At 38.4% G+C, this 24126-nt stretch overlaps 1 protein-coding gene across 1 annotated transcript in view; it reads right to left on the bottom strand.

Moving 5' to 3' along the window:
* COL12A1 (collagen type XII alpha 1 chain) overlaps nt 1–24126 on the bottom strand; it is a 146132-nt gene that overhangs the window by 58370 nt on the left and 63636 nt on the right. The window contains exons 20-37 of the mRNA XM_089530905.1: nt 23864–24028; nt 23572–23718; nt 22033–22175; nt 20726–20855; nt 20095–20240; nt 19702–19831; nt 18853–18992; nt 18229–18358; nt 15781–15920; nt 14627–14759; nt 14499–14525; nt 11439–11581; nt 9822–9951; nt 8253–8392; nt 7546–7675; nt 6840–6982; nt 4578–4707; nt 2308–2450 (exon numbers count right to left, since the gene is read on the bottom strand). Of these exons, the coding sequence (XP_089387031.1) occupies nt 2308–2450; nt 4578–4707; nt 6840–6982; nt 7546–7675; nt 8253–8392; nt 9822–9951; nt 11439–11581; nt 14499–14525; nt 14627–14759; nt 15781–15920; nt 18229–18358; nt 18853–18992; nt 19702–19831; nt 20095–20240; nt 20726–20855; nt 22033–22175; nt 23572–23718; nt 23864–24028 (2390 nt within the window). The remainder of the gene's footprint in view (nt 1–2307; nt 2451–4577; nt 4708–6839; nt 6983–7545; nt 7676–8252; nt 8393–9821; nt 9952–11438; nt 11582–14498; nt 14526–14626; nt 14760–15780; nt 15921–18228; nt 18359–18852; nt 18993–19701; nt 19832–20094; nt 20241–20725; nt 20856–22032; nt 22176–23571; nt 23719–23863; nt 24029–24126) is intronic.

Raw genomic sequence — 24126 nt, 5'->3', positions numbered from 1 at the left:
AAAAACTGGAAATAACCATGTCATGCCACGTAAGTACCATTCTGAGTGCAATATTTTTCTTTTACGATGCCAAGAAGTAGCCAGATCATTCATAAATAAATAACAATCATAGACAATTATGTAGTGCTATAAAGACTGAATAACATTTCCACAGAAGTCAGTAGAAGTCATGTCATCAACCTCCCTAAGGGAAAATAATTTGGCTGCACTCTGTACTCTGACAGAATTTTGCCTGCAAGTTGTGCTGCCAAATCAGGAGATGAAAACTAAGTTCCAAATTATAAAAAGTTCTGACAGAGCTTTTAAAAAAAGAGCCAAAGTCCTCTAACACCATTCACGGGTTTATTAGTCAGACAGTTTGCATGAAGATCGTGAGACAATAACAGCGATCATTTGGGGTTGCTATCTGTACTATCCAGCTCTTCAATTGGATAAAATAGGTCCACAGGAAAATATACCTATAGATTATATATAGAGATCCAAAACACATTGCAGAAATAATCCAGTTTGAGACTGCTTTAAGTGCCCTTGCTCAGTGCTAGAGGATGCTGGGAACTGTAGTTTTGTAAGATATTTAGCCTTCTCTTGCAGAAATCTCTGGTGCCACAATACGCTACAGTTCTCAGCATTCCCTAGCACTGAGCCAAGGCAGCTAAAGCGGTCTCAAACTGCAATATTTCTGCAATGTATTTTGGATCAGAGATAGAGATACACAGGGAGACATATAGGGCTCATTCCCACTTGGGATATAATCCACATTCGAACCCGGTTCCGCTCTGCTAAGTAAAGCAATTCTAAAAGGTCCGTCGTTCATACAGTACTATGAAAGGGGACCTTTTTTGGAACTTTTTTAGCTGGTTGCCTCCCACCCCCACCCCCAAACCACTTCCCACCAAACCCTCTCTCTCTCTCTTTCTTTCCCCCTTTCTCTCTTCCTCCCCGAGTCCCCTCCCCTCCCTCCCTCCCTTCCTTCTTTCCTTTCCTTATTTTCCTTCCTTCTCTCTCTCCCCCTTCTTGTCCTTCCTTCCTACCTTCCTTCCTGCTTACTTCCCATCGTTGCTGCCATACCACTGCCGCTTCTGCCAGGGCTGATGGGACTTCTGGCACTGCCACCGCTTGCCTTGAGCGCCACAAGCCCTGTCAGCCCCAGGAGAAGCGGTGGTGGCACAGCAGGAGTGCCGCAGGCCCTGCCATCCCCAGGAGAAGCAGCAGAGGCCCAGCAGGAAGAGGGAAGGAACGCTGGAAGGTAGGAAAGAAGGGAACCAGGAGGAGGAGGAGGAGGGTGGAATTCTTTTTTAAAGAAAATAACACTAATAGCAAAATAGGTAGAACTGCCTAGCAGCTACTCGCCTTTGCAAGTAGCTGTTTTGCCAATCTCTCAATTTTACAATTAGTTTTATTTTATTAATTTATCTATTGAATTAGCTTCACAGCAGACCTACTGAAATCAACAGCATAAGGCAATGAAGACTACCTTAATCACCATTTATTTCAGTGAGTCTGTTATGAACATGATGAAGTCTAGATCCAAACCATTGATATTAATATTGATATTATATTATTATATTATATTATATTATATTGATAATATTGATATTGATAAAATATTGATATTAATTTGTTGTCATTGTTGTGTGCCTTCAAGTCATTTCCAACTTATGGTGACCCTAAGGTGAACCCAACATAGCGTTTTCTTGGCAAGTTTCTTTGAGGAGATGGGTTACCATTGCTATCCTAGGAGGCTGAGAGAGTGTATTTTGCCGAAGATCAACCAGTGGATTTCATGGCCGAGCCAGGATATTAATAGTGGTAGCCATATTACTTGGGAACTAGTTTTACTTTTTCCTATAAATCATTTGAAGCACTATTAAGGATTGTAAAACCTGTGTGGTAGAATGGAAGTGGGAAAACGTTTTGGATCAAAGTAGAAAGACAACATTGCCTCCAAAAAGCTATTGTCTTTACTTCTATTTGGATGGTGGTAAATATTCATATTTTAAATATGTAAATGAAAAACAGATAAAGAGGTATCTCTCATTACACTAATTCATACAATAGGACAGAATAATCTGTGGTCTTTCAAATACTGATGGACTCCCATTATCCCCAATTTCAGGTCATGCTGACTAGGTCTGAAGGAAGTTGGAGACCAAGAATATCTAAACAAGCATACTTCCGACACAGAACAATTATATCAGATGACAATGCAGCAAGCTCAGTAAAGACTGGAGATTGAAGAAGAAGAAAAAGATATAAAATAAATAATTGAACTGTGACTTATTTCTAACTCATCATTTGAGCACTTACATATTCATCTATGGGGTCTCCAACAGTGGGAGAATATATGATTCTGTACTGCTGCACTGGTCCATCAGCATGGTCCCATTGAACAGAAAGGCTGTTTGTAGTAGGATCAAAAACTCTTATGTTCCTGGGCCCACTACGAGGCACTATAATAGGGAATAAATTAAGGGCACAAAATGAAGCAGAATTTAGTTGACAAAATGAAGTCCAGAAAAGTAACCTTCCAATTATATGATTCCTTGCAATTAACCATAAACAGCTGTTACTATAAACTGCTATCAAGAAAAATATACATAGGATTAGAACACTTAATCACACCCAAAGTTGAAATCAATGGCACTTAAGCTCATGGTAACAAACAAAGAGTCTATTCTAAGTATGGCAAAGTCTATATCCAATCCACAGAGCTACTCAACAAAGCTTTCATACGTCTTTATTCTGGGAATGTTTTAACTGAAGCTCACTTGTGATAACTTTATATCAAAGAAATGCCAAAAGCTCATTTTGCATGTACTAATACCATCCTGGCCTTGGAAGGCGATAAAAGGCAGGCCCAGCTGCACCATGCCTAGCCCTCCCTCCATCTTAACTGCTACCATCCTGTCCTTAGGGGGAAAGAAGGAGAGGCAAGCACAGCTTCACCATGCCTAGCCACTGAGGAAGTTGCAAAGCTCTCCATCTTGGCTGCTACCATCCTGGCCTTGGAGGGAGAGGAGAGGCAGGCACAGTTCCACCATACCTAGGTTGTATCTTCAGAGGGAGAGAAGAACCAGCAGTATCTGCTGAAATTGATCCCCACTGCCTTTTTCATTTTGTGTCATGACATTTTAGATTGTAAGACTGAGGGCAGGAAACTGTCAGATTAACAACCTGTAAAATGTTCTGAGAGACTTTGTGGCTGAAGAACAGAGCATAAATAATATACATACATACATACATACACACATACATACATACATACATACATACCAGTAATCACAAAAAATCACAACTGTCCAGTTTTCAGACACACACAACTGAATGCTTATAGTCATCTTTGGGTGAATAACATTAACCAACATGTGTCTGAGTTTCTGTACTTCTACAAATGACTCCCAATGCTCACTTTAATAGACAAGGGCTGAAATATTTCAAAAAGTATACAATATGCAAAATAATTTTCAAAATGTAATTTTATGCTCTCCTCTCAGGAGCAAATTCTAAATTATTCCATGAGAAATAGTGACAGAAATAATTACAAACCAAAAAAAAAAAAAAAAAAAAATCCCAGAGACTTTTAGATTGTTATATCCTTTAAGAGCTACAACATTAATTTAAGTACAGACTGAAGCCATTACAAATTTGGCTGAACCAGTTCAACTCTCAGTATGAGCTTGTTTCCGCTGTAACCCTGAGTATTCTTGATGCATGCACCAATTACAGGTGTTTGAATAATGCACAATGAATATGTATGGCAAGGAAGATTCGTGATGGCAGGCTCTCTCCATGGACATGGGGAGCAAAGTTGGAAACATTTCCTTACCTACATTCATTCTATTTGGGGGTAAGGAAAGTGTGGCTCATGGACAATATGCAGTTCTCTAGGACCATTCTGTGGCTCCCAGGTTTACCAAATTGTGCCCCACAATGTCCCTAAATATTCCTAGGCACTGTGATGGCCAATTGTGCCACATTTTTGCCCCCAGGACATTTTAAGCACTAAATTCTACCTGTTAGTCAGCTCCCAACTGCAACCTGTTCGAAAGGGGGCCCAGAGAGGCCCAAAAATGGTCAAACTGCCCAAGGACATCTGAGGGCAAAATAATGTTTTAAAATTTGGGGGTGTAGCGGGGTTTTGCAAAGCTCCCCAGAGGACCAACATGGCACCATCTACTGAAAGTTGGCCTATCCTTTAATGCCTGGGAAGGCCAACAGCAGCCAATGATCCTCAAATGAGTTCTAATGCCGACAAAGTGGGAACCAAAGAGTACTGCCAGAGGCATTTGTGTGTGTATGTGCCTTCAAGTTGCCTGTCAATGTATGGTGACTTCATAGGGTTTTCTTACATAAGGAATCCTAAGAGGTGGTTTTACAAGTTCCTTCAGCTGAAAATCTGGTATTCATTGACAGCCTCATCCAAGAACTAGCCAGGGCTGATCCTACTTAGCTTCCAAGATCAGATGGGATCTGGTGCCTTTTTGGTATTTAGGCTGTACAATGCCAGAGGTAGGATGGAGCAATGCAAAACACACAAGTATACTTCAGCAAGAGAACAAACATATTTTTCTGCTTACATGTCCTTCCTTGTCCAGGACTTGGATCTCCTTCTCCATCAGCATATAATGCAACAACATTTACAGAATAAGGAGTATCAGGAACTAAGCGCTCTAGTAGAACATTGCGAGTGTTGGCTGGTACTACAACCTAGGAAGAAAACACTAAAGCTTAACCTAGCAGTTAAATAAAAATCTTGAGAATGAAATAAAGAAAGCTTCTGCACAAACACCCTAGGTCACCCACCATGCCTAGCCCCAGAGGCAGATGAAAGGTCCTCCCTCCATCTCAACTGCTACCACCCTGGCCTTGGAGGGAGAGGTAGGCACAGCTCCACCAGGCCTGGTCCAGAGGCAGATGAAAGGCCCTCCTTCAATTCCAACTGCTACCTCCCTGGCCTTCAAAGGCCAGAGGAACCAGCAGTATATGCTGGACTTGATCCCCTTCCCTACTGCCCTTCCCTTCTTCTTTTGTGTCATTTTTTAAAGATTGTAATCCTGAAGGCAGGAAACTAGGAAGGTGAAAGCAGATATAAGAGCTTTTGTGGCTGAAGAATAGGGTACAAATACTCTAAGTAAATAAATAGGTCTTTCAGTCAAATTCCCTTCTACTTGTTGCTATATTTTCTACAAAGAAAACAGGAGATGAGGCTTATTTCCTTACTTTTACATTTTTTTCTAAACTAACTTGGACCATGCTTGAGGAACCCAAACCACTACAACCTCAGCAATATGCTCTGTAGTGGTTTCCGTCCTAAATTAGTGCCTTAGCTTATCTAAATAAACAGCTTAAATACATTAATTGAATTAATTCTTTTTATACTACAAATAAAACACTATAGTATATCTGATATTCTAATCAATGTACAGTAAGCTTCACCCATTCAGGAAATACTGTATTTTCTGGCGTATAAGACTACTTTTTAACCCAGGAAAATTTTCTCAAAAGTCGGGGGTCTTCTTATACGCTGGGTGTCATCTTATAGGGCAGGTGTTGAAACTTCTGAGCTAGACTGGAGAATCTGCGGTCGCCGCATATGGTGGGGGGAGCTCAAAAACAGCCGCGGCCACATCCCCACCGTATGTGACAATCGTATGAAAGCAGGTACCACTCTGATAGTCTTGGAGACAGGAAAGGCTGGGCAGGCAGGGAGAGCTGACCAATCCAAGCAGGCTTTGTATACAACAAGGTTTCCTGCTAAGTACCTGCATGTCATTTGAATTAAAATTACCATATTGAAATCAAATCTGATGGGTTTTTTTTTCATTTTTATTTGGTGTGCGTTGGAAGAGGGGTAGTCTTATACGGTGAGTATATCCCAAACTCTATATTTTAACTGGAAAAGTTGGGGGTCGTCTTATATGCCGGAAAATACGGTACTTGTTTAAGATACATACCAAACAATTTTCTAAATATACTAACCATGTTCATATACTACATGTTGAGAGCTGGTTACACAATGCAGTATGCAGGTAGCTAGTCACATTATATCATTCAGGTGGAATCTGCTAAAATGTTTGCTTTATGACAGGTCCCATTCAAGAGTAATCATCTGCCTCAGTCATGTGAAGAATTTGCATATAAGTGCTAGAATTTCTTCAAGTCAGAGACACAGTTTTAGGCACTTTCTACTCTAGCAACAAGAAACTTTAGCCACTTATGGGAGTTTTAGCCAATAGCTGTCATAATCCCTTACTACTGGCCATTTACGTGGGGCTTAGGGGAACTGTCAGCCAAAATATCTGGCGGGCCAAAAGTTCACCATTAACTGATGAATATTGAAAATCTGTACATAGCATTTTAAGAGTGAGATGATAAGTGACATTTTAAAATTCACAAGTGTTTTTATTTGAGAAACTGAACTCCTTAATGTCCAATTCATATGAGAGGAAATTACTTCTGGCCATGAGGTAAGTTCAATATATATATTACAACATGCAGTAAAGCCAAGTAGCTGTCTGGATGCCCTGTCAAGTGGCCAGATTGGTTTTCATCCTATAATAAGCTGACAAAAGTTTCCCCAAAATTCAAATATGCAGAAAACCAATGGATTGTTTAGTAATTTCGTACTTTCTAACTAATATTTCACAGCAAACTACTATAATTTTCTTTTACTGTTATTTACTATTAGATTAAACATGCGGAGCAAATATATAATGACATTCAGAAGTGTAAAATGAAATAGGACACTTTATTTTATTTTCACCAGGCAAAAGTCATTATGGAAAGCTCTATCCCACAGCATTCATATAAGTAAAAGCTCATGAGCTTAAATTACTTACAGATTCTGATGGCCTTGGGCCAACCAATGGAGCATATACAACTCTGTATTGCTGTACAGGCCCTGGTGCAGGTTCCCACTGGACATTAAGGCTGTTTGTTGTTGGGTTATAAACTTGGATGCTTCTTGCTGTTCCTCTCATCACTGAATCAAAAATGATCAAAAATAATGTAAGGCCATTTTGCATTAAAAAATACTCCTTAGTTGCAGCGTGAGCTATCAGCAAAAAGTGTCTATGTAATGAAGCTTGGAAACAAATGTTTGATGAGAACAAAACTTAAAAAGTATGACTTGACTGTGGTAAGTGTGTTGTAGCACAGGTATGGGCAAACTTCTGTCATGCAGGGTCTTCTTTGGTTTTTCACTAGGAATTTAAGATTCATCATATAGCTTCTTATGAAAGAGTGGATAAACTTAAATGCTAATACACTATGACTGCTGCCACACTGCAGCAAACCAGAGAACATACTTTCATGGGTCCTTGCCAATTGTACTGCTAATGGAGGCAATATATGATAATGTGCTTCCAGGAACAAAAGTCTAATAAAGAATAAGGTACTATTACATCCTTTGAATTCAATAGATTTAAGCACACCTTGCTGTACCCTGAGTTGTGATACAGATCCCAATGGTTTGAAGGAAGGAAGGAAGGAAGGAAGGAAGGAAGGAAGGAAGGAAGGAAGGAATCATTCTAGATTTTCACTTACAGGTCTTCCCAGTATCAGACATCCGGCCTCCATCCCCTTCTGGGTAAGAAGGAACCACTGTTACTTTGTATTGTGTGTCTGGCTGTAGATTCCTTAGAATAGCATAATTTGTGTTCCCTGGGACAGTTGCCTGTTGTTGTTTTTAAAAAATGAGTAAAATAAAAATATTATTTGGCAATATAATGTATTACTATAGTATTTTGCATATATTAAGGGCTGGTCATCATGTTCTGCACCAGAATAAAGTTCCAGACTGTCTTCAAAGGTTGGATCATGTAGAATGCATTATCATAGTCTAGACTGAATATGACCAATGCATGGATAAGTAGAAAACAGGCCGATTTATTTGCACAGGATCATATCTCATGCACCAGATTCATCCAGAAAAAAGACAATGACGTCATCTCCACAAATAGTATCAACTACAAGAGAATCCCTATTCTATGAACCTGATCCTTCAAAGGCAGTACAACTGAATTCAAGCCCAGCCGTATTCTTCCATCCAGGTCAGCCAGCTTCCCTACCTACACCACCTCTATTTTGTCTGGAGAGTGACATTATGTGTGTGAATTTCTCACTTGTACTCTCAGAGGAAAGGCACTACATGCTTTTCTGAAGGGATACAATAGCTCTAAGTGGTGCCCCTATCCAATTATGTAATTAGCCACAGCAGAAACAATGAAATATAAATAGCAAAAAATGATTACCAGTTCATCTGCACCTCCTGACACTGGTGCATAAAACAACTTGTACTGACGAGGATTCCCTTCAGCATGATCCCACCGTACATTCAACGTGCTGGTGGTCGGATCGTAAACCCTGAGGTTCCTCACAGTGTTGAGAGGTTCTGAAAGAAATTACACAGGCAGACTCTGAGAATCTCATTGTTATGATCCATGTTATCCTGTTGTACAAGGTGGCTCTACCTGATTTTGCTCACTTCTCCCCAAGTTCCCTACAATGATGGCTTGATTTTCAGACATATGCAAGATGAAACTGGTGAGTCCAGTTTCACAATGAAGGGAACTGAAAGAGCAGGCAATTTAGGAATGGGAAACTGGCCCAACCAATGTCACTGTGAATCTGGCATGTGCTTAAAATCATTGTAACATCTCTTCCAACTATTCATCTATACAGGAAGTGATTGTTACATCAACAGTTCTTAGGCTAAAGAACTGCTCTGAATCTAGCATGGAAAGGTGAGTAACATAAAACTAATAAACAGTTGTCTAAATTTTCAACAATGTCATGGTCTTCATTATACGAAAGCATTAATCTCTGTACCTGCTCATTTCTCTACCACAGTTAAGAAAAGGTTATTACAGTTCTCTAGATAACTATGAAGAGTAATTTGCCCTAATAAAACTCAGCTCTTACTCTCTAGCCAACAATGTTAAGCATGTTGGACTTAATTCAGAACTTTCCTCTCTTATATGAAACAAATGATCGAGAGTTTCAAAAGACAGCTGCGACTAAATTAATCAAGTGCATAGTTTTTGACTAGATAAACAACTCAAATGCAATAAATAACATTCTGGTTTTAATGTCTGTGGAAGAAATCCAGGTAATAATTATAAGGATCCAGAAATGCCAAACCGCAAGTGTTTAACACAAAAAGGCTTTTGGGGAAGTGAAATAAGATGGATTTTATTTTATCACTTTAGAAGTAATAACATTGATGCTCGGGCAAAAGGTTGCTGGTTACTTTTATCTTTTGCAAAAATGGGAGTGGTACATTCTCACATGAGAGAATTTGTGGGGGGAATAATGTAAATGGAGGTCAGCAAGGATAACATGGAAGAAACTAACCTTGCTGGTATTTTCCAGCAGTTCAAACTGAAATAGAAATACTTGCTGGGGAAAAACATATTTTTCCCAGCAACAAAACAACAAAGTTTTTGTGTTGTTATGGGCCCACATAAAAGAAGTCCTGAACTGGAGAAATAAATCTGGATGAAACCTCACAACAGCTCAGTACAAATTTATCAGAGAACAAAACAAACATCTGGAAAAGTCAGGGCAAGTATCCTCCAGTGCCAGACTTTCACACACTTATTAACAAACTTATATCAGTTAATAATTACCTGTCTAAAAAGACTTTTTTCATTTTTAAAAGGCTAGTTTCCAAATTTCAAAATTTGGGACTGGGGAAACAGAAAGAAATGTGGGAACTTAAACAAAGGAAACCCCAAAACTGCTGACTTCATAAGCAATTTAACATCGCTTTTCATAACTTTTTTTTACAAATGAGAAAACCACTCAGTTATATTACTTACTGGTTTTGCCCCTGCCTGTCATCTGTCCTCCTTCACCGTCTACATATATGGATGAAACAGTAACACTATAAGGTGTATCAGGCTGCAGCTTCTGGAGTACCACACTGTTTTGCCTCCCTCCTACTGTAGTCTGGAATATAATGGAAGGCAAATGTAACTGAAAGAGCATGGGCTAACTACAAGAGAACCGGGGAAGGGGGGAATCAGGTATGCCGGCTTCTGTTTTCTAGCTCTACGCCAGACAATACAGTCTGCCAAAGGCTATAATTATTTTTCCAGTGATTTTTTTTAAAAAAAATAGATCCACTTTACTCATTTGTCAGGGATACGAAAATGGAATATTAAATTCAAACTTATTTTTAAAACAACAAACTCTGTATGGAATGTTTTTTCTTATTTCTACTTATCAGTTGATAAGTACAGAAGTCCAACTCCTCAACCTTGAAACAAAAGATTTACTAGGCCTATTTTCCCTTGGAAAAGCAAATTTATCTAGAAGTTTACTGTTACAGAAAAGTACAACTATGACCACAGTGATCCCTGATAGCTGTTGTCCCCTAAGACCTGTGCTTGAATATAACTGCAGTCTGTGGGACAGATGGCAGAGAGCATTTAAGGGCAAGGCATTGCAAAGTTCCTGCATGACAAGTACTTCCATATAGGGGAAAACATGTAAACTGTTGGTACAACATCATTTATGATGAGTGTCCTTTCATCTTTGAGCTGTGTGAATGCATCATAGATACAAACACTAAAATGGTATGGCAAATTCCATTGTCTCAATACATAGCAAAAGAAACTTTATAAAATTGTGGCACACCAGGCTATGCCATTTGTATGCTTGATATATAAGAAATTTGCACTATTTAAAGGGCACATAGGTAGTATACCCTGCAAAATGAGTTCCCTGGCAACCTTTTGTGCCCTTTCCTCCCCAAAATAAAGTTCTGTGGGCTTGTACTTTGATTCTACTTTGATAAACTAAAGAGTGACAGATGACAAATGAAGAGGCAAGTAAAAGTATACTTGCAAATTTTATTATCCCCAATGAAAAAGAATGGAAATCCCTATCAAAAAAATTTGTTAACAACTACACAATTGTTGCATTTTTTTCTTTTCTAACTTTTTGTTTATTTTGGAAGTTTCTGTGAAAATTCTCTGAAGTGTTTGCAGTATTTACACAGTAAACATTTTATTTTCTGCTAAAAAAACCCTCTTTAATTTCATGCAAATGCAATGGTTTCTGCATAATCTTTTACATCTGCACACACAAACTTGTAAAATTTTCAAAAAAGACCTGAAATACAATAATAATAATAATAATAATAATAATAATAATAATAATAACAATTAAAAGTTCTTGTAGTCTTGCCCAGTACAACAAAACTTGGGTTTTGGGGGTTTTTTTGGTTTTGTTTGCAAAAACAAAATAGGAAACTATTTACATTCCTACATCTGAAAGAACACTATGAACCATCTTGTGGTCTTAGAAGCAAATCCATTTCCATTCATAATGTAATATTGATCTGATAGGTTTATTTTTTTTTCAAATAGGCACTTGTTTAGAACAATAAACTTTCCTCTAGATAACAGTTACAGTCTTTCAAAGTTAGTTACCGATTGTTCAGGACCATCAACACTTGTAGGTCGATAAGTGATCCTATACCGCTGCACTCGTCCAATGGCAGGATCCCATTTCACAGTCAGGCTATTGGATGTTGCATTGTATACCTGAAGGTTTCGTGGGCCACTCTTTGGTACTAATACAGGATTATTTAAAAAGTTGCTACATTAAGAATTGTTAACATTCATGTGTAATAGAGCTTATCTATAATAATAAATAATAAAAAAACCTTTTATTTGTATCCCGCTTTTCTGTAACAAAACAATCAAAGCAGCTCACAACACATTAAAATCCACATTTACAACATTGTGTCCCAAATTTCCCCCCCCCATTAAAACAGGATTAAACATGTTACAATTAAAATATCTATTAAAACAGAAATATATAATAATAATAATAATAATAATAATAATAACAACAACAACAACAACAACAACTTTATTACGGCCATTTGGCCAGCACAGAAATATATATATATATATATATATATATATATATATATATATATATATAAAAAACGAGGACAGAGCGGTGGGCTAATACATGATGTAAGGGGCAGTCATTCTGTGGCTGGGCACTTTTATTCAGGAAAGGCCTGCCAGAAGAGATCCATCTTGACAGCTTTTTTAAAGCTGTCTAAGCTGGCAAGTTGACGGATCTCGTCCGGCAGGCCGTTCCATAGTCTTGGAGCAATTGCAGAGAAGGCCCTCTGGGAGGTAGCAGTTAATCTGGTTTTTAAAGGCTGCAATAGATTCCTCCCAGAGGACCTGAGGGTGCGGGGTGGATTATGTGGGAGCAGGCGATCCCTCCAATAGGTTGGGCCCAAGCCATGTAGGGCTTTAAAGGTTATAACCAACACCTTGTGATATAAAATCATTACCACATCTGTTACTGGTACAGTGGACCCTTGGTATCTGCTGAGGTTTGGTTCCAGGAACCCCAAAATCCATGCATGTTCAAGTCCCATTAAATACAGTGATATAGTCAAATGGTATCCCTTATATAAAATCAGTGATTTTATAGTCAATGATTTTTTAAAAATATTTTCAAGTTGTGGATGGCTGAATCTGTGGATGCAGAATCTGAATCCATGGATGCAGTTGTACCCATCACTAAGAAAATTAATGTTAGAATATGTTTTTTGTTAACTTAAAACTTGTAAGAACAATGCATCTGGAAGTTTACCTGAAACCATGAAACAGTACTCATCTGCAGAACTATGGCAGGGTGATAACCAGAAAGATATATAAACAAGATCCAAAGGATTATTAAATGGATATGCTATACCTGCGGTTCTCAACCTGTGGGTCATGACCCTTATATTTCCAATGGTTTTAGCAACCAAGACACCGCCATTTTATAGTTGGGGGTCACCACAACATCAGGAACTGTATTAAAAGGTCATGCAAGGTTAAGCAAATTCTGACCACTGCATATGCAGTACAAACCTCAGCATGTCCAATAAAATGCTCAATGCTTTCCCATACAAAAGTAATACAACATGAGATTTGTGCATATTTCTGCAACTGCAATATACTCAGAGACATCACAAAAAGCTTTAGGAGTACAGTTGGCCCTCCTTTTTTGAGATGGATCCATTCCAGACCCCCACACATAAAAACAGAGGTTCGCACATATTCAAGCCCCATAGGCTTTTTAGATTGTAAGCCTGAGGGCAGGGAACCGCCTAATTAAAAGATTGTATGTACAGCGCTGTGTAAATTTACAGCGCTTTATAAATAAAGGTTAATAATAATAATAATTGAAAATAGCAGAGGTCGCCCTCCATGGATATTCAAGGTTGCAGATCTCAAATCCGTGATTTAGGAGGGGGGACTGTACATCCATCTCTGAGTACTTAAAATGTACAAGAGGGCTACTACTTCTTGATGTACTATCATATTGCACTGTACTGAGGACGGAAAATATTTGGATACAAGCCTTAGAGCCAAACTTTACCATATATACTCAACTTTAAGTTGAAAAATATATGCCCAGAAATTTACCCTAAAATCTGGGGTCAACTTATATATGGGTCAATTCACTTCCCGATCTAATCTTGAAACCTGTTTTCTCATCATCATCCTCCTCTGGATTTCCCCTGACTACTAAACAACCATTTCCCTCTACTTCCCAATCTGACCTTAAAACTTTCTCTCTCCATCCTCCTTCTCCTACTCCAGATCTCTCTGACCACAGAACACCCCATTTTTCTCCATTTCCTTCCTTCTCAATCCAACATTAAAACCTTCCCCGCCCCTACATTCTACCCTTGATTTATCCATGAGTCATATCAAAATCCATGATTTTGGCCCTAAAACCTTCCCCCAACTTGTACATGAGGTCAACTTGTACACGAGTATATACGGTAGATGCTCTAGCAACAAAGTGCTACGGATCAAGTTCACATCCTGAAAGCTGGATCCATTGTACTTTGAGTGGTATTCCTTGAATGAACTCGGGCTTTTGAACTTTGTTTTATTCCCTCTGAAATGGCTGCTGGAGTTCAGAGGAAGCAGTATCCCATGAGGCATTATCTCAAATCCAACTGCTAGCCCCATCCAGAGCAGACCTGTTGAATCAACAGGATTTATATAAGAGTTGACTTACCATTCAGCGAATGATTCAGTGGGTCTACTCTGGTTAGGAGTAGGAATCAGGTTTAAACACAGGCAGCAGAGGAATCACAGGCAGCATGGCATAGTGGTTTTAGTATTAGACTAGGGCTCTGGGAGCCCAAGGTTCAAATCCCTCACAGCCATGGAAATCCTTCAGCAAGTTACACTCTCTCATGCTCAGAGGGAAGCAATGACAAACTCCATCTGAACAAATCTTGCCAAGAAAATTAAATTATATGTTTGACTTAGGTTCTCCATATCTTGAAAATACTTGAAAACATCTAGCAACAAAAGGTGGACATGGCAAAACTTGCATGTATTTTATGAATATACATAGGCTTCTCTGAATCCTGGCTTGGACTGATCTAAAACAACTTCTATTTCTTGTACTGCAACATGGTATATAAAATGTGTTTCATGAATTCAGACTCTTACCTGGTGTTGTTATTGGCACAATAGGCACTATAAAGAAAAAACACAGACATTAAACATTCATTAAAATCATGTCCTTTACTTGTTAAAAAATTACAATTCATATATTAACGTATTTTGAAATTGCTTACATGTGCGCTCACTGCCAATCAGTTCATCACTCTCTGATTCATCAGGATAAATTGCGGTAACTGAGATGTCATACAATGTGTCTGGTGTCAGATTTTCAAAAATGATTGTATTTTCATCTCCATTTAGAATAGTCTTTGGGAATGGTAAGGGGAAAAAGGATACACAGATGAGATTATCCACTGACTCAATCTTTATAACAATTATCAAAAATTTTAGATCTTTTTAGATCCTAAACAACAGATCTTATAAACATTTTACATGCAGAAAGCCATTTGTAGTTAATAATGTCATAGGAATTTCCAGATGTTATGGCAAGACACAACTGTGTGTTGTCAGAAGCTGCAATGTGCTTGAAAAATTAAGCAATCATGCTAGATGCCTCTACCACCCTCTGCCTTTCCAGCCACCATACCACCATACTATGAAGTACTTGTTTCTGCCAATATGATATTGTCCTGAAAGAGGTAGTTAAGGCAGTGAAGCCAGAGCACATATGGCCAAAGAGCCAGCACTTTTTCATTAGCAATGGCAATGTCATATGCCATCACCCCTTAGTCTTGCCTATTTCCACTGAATTTAGTTGCAATCTTCACAGCAGTTGGGAGAAATGGATTTTCCACAGCAGCTACATATTGCTGTAAGCTATTATGAGTAGTAATATGGTGTATATGAAGCCACGTGTCCATGTGTACACACACAGCTATGGATCACCAAAGCTGCATGGATTTGTTGGACCCACTGTCAGAATGAGTGTCCCCATTCCAAAATTTACCACTACACTACAGAGTTAAGGATAAACTGGAATTCTCTGCAGTATGGTCAGAGATATAAAGTTATACCAAAAACTTCAACATTTCACAGAAAGCACAATTCTCTCCCTGAACCATAAAGGTGGGCAAAGGTGAAAGATGGAAGCAGTATCAACTGGGATTTTGCATAGCTGCAATTATGGCCCTTCCCCCCCCCCCCCCCCCAGGAATAGAATATGTGGAGTTTTTGATACAGGAATACCATATGTACCATATGCTTCCAGTTTTAATGAAAATTAGAACTGTTTCCCTAGGAGTTAGAAAGCTGGAAAATATACAGGTCTAACATTTCAAGCCAACAAAAGCTTTTGAATATTAATTTTGGAGAATCCCAAAATTCTTACCTCCTGTTTTTCATTTCCACCATAAGGCCCCCACATAACTCTATATAGAGCTACATCTGGTGCCCCATGGTCCCAGGTAGCCCTGAAAGAAGTCTTGGTGACCTGATCAGTTCTCAAATTGAGTGGTGCTGGTACTGGTACTGGGGGGGGGGGGGGGAGAGAGAAATTGTTTTATATCACTAGAAATGCAAGGTTATATACACAGAGATTACACTGTACAATATATTATGGTTTTAAGTAAAACCGCATAAGAAATGTACTCAACTGTTTATATGTTATAATGTCATAAGGCAAAGACCTTAATTTGCCTCAAATAGCATGGATTCTATCATTGCAGTTGAACAATTAGCTCTACCTCTTCTACACTGCAATTGCTATGACCTGCATTTACAATATCAAACAGCTCCCTGGTGTCCACTGATGACTAAAGGATTCACTATACCAAATCTAAAGATCCTACTCAAGTCATTCTCACTGCTAATTTTCCAGTGCTTCATGAAGAGAAGGTAGATTAAGGATTTTAGAACTTATTTAAGCATTGTGGAGCTGAAAGGAAAGGTCTATTCTTGTTGGGAGAATAGCTTGAGACAAGCCCAGTGTGTGTGTCTAGTATGCAGAACTGATATAATGGAAGGAGAGAGTGGAAGGATGAAAAAAAAACAGGTAAAAGAAATAGTGACACATTCTACAGTCCGTCCTCGCCTTACGCGGGGGATCCGTTCTGGATCCCTCCGTGTAAGGCGAATTCCGCCTATGCTCGAGCCCCATTGGAAACAATGGGGCTCGTGCGCGGCGGCGCAGCAGTGCGGGCGCGCGGGGCGCAACGGGCGCGCGCGCCCATTCAATTGAATGGGACGCGCTGCCCCTTCCACGCGCTGTGGCTTGAGCGCATATGCTCAAGTCCACGTATGGCGTGCCCGCGTATGGCGCAGGCGCACTGTATTATCCATTGTTTTATGCCAATGAAATGCAGTGGGATAGTAACCAAATAAATAGAAAAACTGGAAAATAAGAAATTCCTACTGTGGTATGAAAGTTGGATTCCAACTCCACTAGTAAAAGTGGAGAGGAGAAGCAAGGAAGAAAAGTAGGTGTCAAAGTACTTGAGTGGTTCCCACAGTCAATTACAGCAATTATACTGACCTCTTTGCTCCACTTCCCACTTTTTATGTAACTTTGTGAGTAACTAGTCCTAGTCCTCAATCTGTTCAGAAAAAAATCTTGTTTTCTTTTTCCCCTGTTTCTCCTAAGTCTTACATGTGAAATCCAAGTGTCGTGTGGCCTAAAGTTCATGTGTATCTTCCAAAAAGTTCTGTTTTATTGCCACTGCTCTGTGAAGATACCATTTATAGAGAATGCTACAAGGAAATGAATCCAGGATTCTCCCTGCTCCCCCTTCTGAGATACGAAGATACTATTCCCAGTAATGTATCCAAGATAATATGCATCTAATGAAGTAGACTCAAGTTCAAAACACATTGCAGAAATAATCCAGTTTGAGACCGCTTTAACAGCCCTGGCTCAATGCTAAGGAATTCTGTGGGTTTTTGAGACATTTAGCCTTCTCTGTCAGAGAGCTCTGGTGCCACAATAAACTACAGTTTCTGGGATTCCCTAGCACTGAGCCAGGGCAGTTAAAGTGGTCTCGAACTGAATTATTTCTGCAGTGTGTTTTGGGCCCTAGTCAACAAAAGCTTATACTACAAATTTCTTTTTCTCAGTTATTCTCAAATATTCTACAATATCTTTTTGCATACATCACACTAACACAGCTATGTCTGTGAATACCCCAAAGGAAACAGTGTCATAAATACAGTTTGGTACCTAATGGACATTATGCCATTTCTAAAACTTTGCCTGAGAGGCCACAGATGCTATGCAAAGCAATGCTATAGTGCTATTCCTGATGGCTGTTGTCCATGCATGGATGGATACTTTATACCAATGATAGGCCTGACAGCTGCATTCAATTGGGTGGGGGAGGAGGCATCCCTCCTCTGGTGAGCAGTGTCAAAGGCAAAACAGTGCTACCATAAATACCAGTATATTTTAGTTTAAAACTGCCAGAAATTAAGCCTTAGGAGATACATTCCAACTTTCCCAACTGTGTGTGTGCAGGGGAAACCATACAAAAGTTGGGAAAACTGAGAAGGAGTCATGGTTCTTTTGGGGAAACCCAGTAGGAAGGTATACTGGGAATTGCAAGGGGGCCTGAGGGGCCTGACAAGTCTAACACCTACTTAAACAGTTTGAGTGGGGCAAACAGTCTCTTGTAGTGTCATCTGACACACAAAATCACCAAAATAGTGGACCACTATTAAAACACACAGAGAGAGACTAGCACACACACACATCACCTTGTTACTATTTACAAAATTTCACATTTGCCATCATATGTTTCTCTAAGAATCTTTTTAAAAATCCTGTTAAACAATGGAGGACACTTACAAGTGGTGGCTTCTGCAGCTACTGGCACAGAGTCTCCTTCATCATACACTGCCACAAGTTCAACGTTATACAGCGTGTTTGAAAACAGGTCAGGGAGAACTGTGCTTGTCTGAGACTGATCCACCTCCATCTAGATGAAAATAAAGAAGCCAGCTTTATTAAAATGCCATCTGCCTTGTCAGGGCGTTCTACTGGAGGATATCTTTCTTTCCCAATAAAGGTCAGGAAAAGCTTCACAAGGCTATGTCCTGTATAAAACAAAACACTCTGGAAAACACTATAAGAACCAGCTTATTTGCATCAAAATGAACTGCTTATCAAAATATTTCATCTTTAAGATATTTTCAGTACTCTCTGAAACTATAGGGATAAAATCCATCATTTATCAATTCAATGAACAATTCTGTTCATAAGCCAACAGAGCTACATTTGTTTAGTGGCAAATTTAATGTTTAATTGGACTATAAATGTACAGCACATGGTCTTGGGCTCTTGATTATTCTTTAATAGCACTCCTATAGGTGATAAAATGTTAACATTTAATACCTAAGCTTTCTTCGCATTGTTATGTTTGCTGTTGTTGTGTGCCTTCAAATCATTTCCAATTTACTAAAATTCACTTACCTCCTTCATGTCAACTTCTTCAGCTGCTTTGTATCTTAGCTTGTATTTACGAACTTTCCCTGGAGCACGTTCCCAACTGACTCTCATGTTGCTGTGTGTAATATCTCTGATCCTTAAGCTTTTTGCTCCACTTAGAGGCACTGTCAAATAATCACAAAATCAGCAAAGCTATTAAAAGCCCACTTATCAAAAGAGCTTTACATATCATTGAATACTGTGGTCCATGCAGCATTTGCATTTATGTATTACAATGAATTGTGACAGCATGTACAAAAAATGTGTGTATGTATAAAAAATGGGAAAAGAACTGAAATGGAAAATGAACTAACTTGGGAAACAATAAGTTTTGAGAGAACTGAATACAGCATTTATTTATTACCTCCCAATCTTCTCAAACAGTATTACAAATTTTTGAAACAATAAAAAACCTGCAAGACCTGTTTCTCACAATCAAAAGTAGGCAAGTATACCTATCAGAAGCAATAATTCCTTTTTCAAACTAACTTCAATTCTCTGGAAGAAAACACTATGTCTATTAAGATTTTTGCCTTTCCTTTTCATGAGCCATGACTGCAAAAGCAGAGGCGCCACCTGGAGAATTCAGAACATTTTTGGAGATTCACTGACTTTTGATGGTTGTGGCTCAAGCAATGTACAGACACTTTCAAAATGTTGTATATTTGTAAGGAAATTTCTTCTTGCTCTTTAGTGGCCTAAACTAAACAAGAACATTATCTGCGCTCTGAATAATGGTGTAACTATGTAAGCAAATAAACTCCACATGTAATATTTGAAACATTATTGAAGCAAGAAGGAGAAAATGAAAAGCAAGAATGACATTATTCCTACATGTGACTTCCTGAGTGGTGAGCGGATCACTAATGAGGTCTCCAAAATTTGCATGAATTGTCAAAGTATATTCAGTGTTGGGAATCAAGTCAACCAGCTGTACATCATTTACTGATGATCCAAGACGCATCTGTAGAAGGGAAAAACAAGAAAGATTAAAGAAGTATAAAGGAAAACAAAATGCTTGGGTAATTATATTTTTTTTTAAAAAAAAAGTTTGTGTTTTTCAAAGTATTTACAACTTCCTGACTGATGTAATTGTTCATATACTGTAATTCTCCAGTCAAAGTGATTTATTTGATGAAAGCATGCCAAAAAAACTGCTTTAATGTTTTAACATATGGAAGTAAATCTAGTGCTGTTTCCCTCCCTCCCTCTTAAATTAGTTGTTACCTCTTTTTCTGTTGCTGGCACTGTGGCATTGACAGGTTCGTATAACAAAACATAGCCAGTAGCTCCATTGACGGGTTCCCATCGCACCCGCATTGTGGTTGAGGTAATGTCATAAGCATTCAGGTTTCTAACTGTAGGGATTGCCACTGTAAAATAATAAATATTATTCAGTTCAGTTGTTCACATCTATACTCTTTATCACCCTTGACAGTGCACACCAATTATGATTAGAATTACAGTCAGCCCTTCTTATACACGGATTTTTTATACACGGATTCAAGCATACACGGTTTGAAAATGTTCCAAAAAAGTATAAATTTAGCTTGATGTTCCATTTTTTATTAGGGACACCATTTTGCTACGTCATTATACTTAATGGGACTTGAGCATACACGGATTTTGTTATACACGGGAGATCTTGGAACCAAACCCCAGCGTATAACAAGGATCCACTGTATTCCTTTTTTAAAAAAATCCATGGAGGCTTTTCTATGTTTTCCATTTCCTCCTTCCTCCTCCATCTTTCCCTCCATCCACTCTAGGTAAAACTTTGTTATATATTTGCTTTGGATATTATTTTGTAATTTTATGAACTGTTACATTTCGTAATAAAAATGGAACTCTCACTTACAAGTTGTTTCAGTGCCCTTTAGAGGTTCACTGTTGGTACCTTCTACAACAGAAAATACATTCACAACGTACTCTGTTTCAGGCTTTAGGCCAGTTAAAACAGTAGACGTCTCTGATCGACTTACAAAGACCTGCATGAAAAGACAATGAGGTTAAAAATAAAGGAATATGCACAAAAGTATTTGGAGTCAACAGTACCCCAAAATGTAAATGTGTAAAATCTATACAAACTGTATGTGTGGTCTAATTGGTCCTACCATTATTCAAAACATTATAGTTTTTCAGAATATATAATCGCACATGCATACAACATTTTCATATGAGGGGCCTACCAGGATTGAGCCGAATAATGCGAATAAAAAATAAACCAAACAACATAAGCCAACAAAAATGATGCCAAGGGAGCTTCAAAGACAGATCCAACATGAAGTAACTGGGCAAGAATTTTTGGAACAGAAGTTCAGCTCTGTCCCTACTGGAACCACAGGAGATGAAAGCCTTTTTATCACACTAAGGCTGCAATCCAACATCCCTTCAGTGTAGCATAAATATCAGCATACAATAATATATTTCACCAGCAGTATGCAACCTCCATTCAGGGTAGCAACACTGTGGGTGCTATTGCACAAAGTGCATTAATCAGCGCAGTGTGCATTAATATTGTATGGGCAACTCTACTTTCACTGCTGTCAGAAGCATATGTCTATTTTGCCATGACAATTTGCCCCACATGTATAGCACAACTTATGTATACCTATGTCACTAACAGAACACCAGTCCATATGTGTTAATCTGTTCATCGCTACAAGAATGTGTGTGTTACCACCTTACTACTGTTTTATTAATGGTCGCTGCTAGGCAATTATCACTGACTGGTAGAAGTGCTCAGCCTGCAGTGGCACAATCTAGGCCTCTCAATACTGACCATGAGTCACTGCAGTTGCAACTGTCTGTAGTTTTTGCAGTTCAGTTCTCTCTGACTCAACTGTTCACACACACATCTTGCCTGTCTTATGTATATAAATCTGAAGACTGAAGCAACATTTATTTATTTATTCATTCATTGAACTTATATCCCATCTTTCTCTTGAAATTGGGATTCATATGAAATGGACAGTGTCCACAATAGGTTACACCATAATAAAACTGGTTAAGAGTCTTTCAGTTGCCACGAGACTTTTTGTCATTTTTATAGTCAATGAGTAAAGAACATATTTTTATAAACTGATCCCAAAATGTGTGAAGCTAAAGTATACAAGAGGAACATCAACACAGGGAAAAAAATAAAACAGGGCTTCCAGTTCTGACCTCTTGCGGTGTGCCTCCAGCAACAGGATAATATTCGACCCTGTATCTATCAACACTCTCTGCAGGTGCAGTCCAAGACACTCTGAAGGAACGAGGTGTCACCTCTGAGGTAACTAGATTGGTGGGTGGTAGGGCCAAATCAACTGTCATAAGAAAATTCAAAAGGAGGAATGTTAGAGAGTCTTAATAAGGTTTGCCAAAGACAGAAATAGAAAACCAAATGTATTTGTGAATTTATTTGTTGGCAATATACCAATTGTTTTATTTAGTTAGTTAGTTAATGATGTGTGTAATCTACTTAATTTATTTTACTGATGAATGAACCACTGCTTTCCTACAAAAACTTTTTTGCTTATACTCAAGTACTGAGTATAAGCGCCTCTTGTGCTGAAATATACATGACTCACAAATTTAAAAACAATTTATATCAAAATAATATTAACAATATAGACAAATATAAAGTCCTGTTCTGTATACAAAAAGACAAACACGATTTCAAATGGATACAAATAGCTGATCAACCTTATTTGGGCACTTCCAATGTGAAACAATTCCTATAAAATGCAGGGTCCAATGTCTTGTTACCTTATAGTTTCCTACAAATTAACTTTAAAAAACATAGAGGTCCTTACAAAGAAGTTCCTTCCATGTAACGAAGAGTATGTAAGTTGTGTGTATGCTGTTAATTGGTAATAAAATTGTAACTACATACATAAGTAACTTCATCAATCTAAATGGCACTCACTAAGAAGCTACAGCCAGTACCAGCTTCCCAGGAATATACAGGGACGAAGAATTATCACAAGCAAAAGCATGTTATTTCATGTGTTCCTATGAGCAGAAATTGCTTTAAACTGTTATTTTGTCTTTATCTAGTAAGTACACCAGCAGGTGCTCAAGGATAGCTTATCCTAAATCTGCAAATAAAGGATTTTTCTTTCTTATGAAGGCTCTTACTTATATTCACTTATGGTGTAAGGGCCAGTGCAAGATATCTCCTTCCTGCACCATGCTTGGGTCATAAAGGACCGTTTGTTCTCATTCTCATGCCTTCATCCTGCCCAAAAGAGAGTAGAATAGTATATGTGTATGTGGAGAGGTACATGGGATTGCAGCATTGTTAGATTTCATATGGCCCAGGACTTCAGATGTTAAGGGGGGAAAGGGGGAGAAAGGATCTGGGCAGCAAAAGCTTTTAGAGGTTGTAACACATATGTTCTGATATACCAAAAGGACCAATATGTAGTTTTTCTCCAGATTTGCTGTATATGCATAACCAGATGCACGATGCAATGTATGCATACAAAAAAACCTCAATTTATAAAACAAAAACTATGTGGTGTGTGTGTGTGTGTGTGTGTGTGTCAGAAAGAGGGAACAACCCAGATGTCTTGCACAGCTGCATTCCTTTCCAGAAGCTGTGCTTGACAAAGTTCCAAGTGAATAATTTGGAAAAATAACCAGATTAAACAAGGCTAAATTGTTTTTTTTTAATATGCTTTTTAAAAGCTAGATATAAAACTGAAAGGGGAAACATACCTGGGCCTTTGACACTATTGCACAAATTAATAGTAAGGTCATCAACAATATTAACAAGGAGAGTGAAATCTCCAACATTGTAAGCATGGGTTTCATCTGGATCTGATGCAATCTGTTTCAGCTCATTTTCATCAGCATTCTTGATACCTTAAAAAGATCATGAAAAGGTTTTTTTTTAAATCAACCTAGAATTTTTCAGATAATTTTATAAATTACATACATACAAAGGGAAATGAGTTGTTTGCTCTTTTAGCCCATTTTTATATTTACTGCCTCTCCAGATGATACTCACCAACTGCGTAAAGTTCTACTCCCTGATCTCTCAGTCTCTGTGATGGAACAATAATGTCATCCTGTGATTTGCCATCAGTAATCAGGACACCAATTTTGCGAGCTCCAGGCCTCATCCCAGCTTCTGGTTTAAAGTTGTTTCTCAAGATAAAGTTCAAAGCCATTCCTGAAATCACACACAGTGCAAACATATTAAGGTAAGCATTATTATTAGAAGTTGTTTCTGGCCTCTCCAAAAGAAACAGCCACCTTTATTGGGGAATA

Source organism: Sceloporus occidentalis, unplaced genomic scaffold (assembly GCF_023333645.1).
Source record: "Sceloporus occidentalis isolate IW3139 unplaced genomic scaffold, rSceOcc1.0.p SCAF_6, whole genome shotgun sequence".
NCBI classification, from domain to species: Eukaryota; Metazoa; Chordata; class Lepidosauria; order Squamata; family Phrynosomatidae; genus Sceloporus; species Sceloporus occidentalis.
The sequence above is the reverse complement of the archived record's forward strand: the minus strand, read 5'-3'. Positions and strand labels throughout refer to the sequence as shown.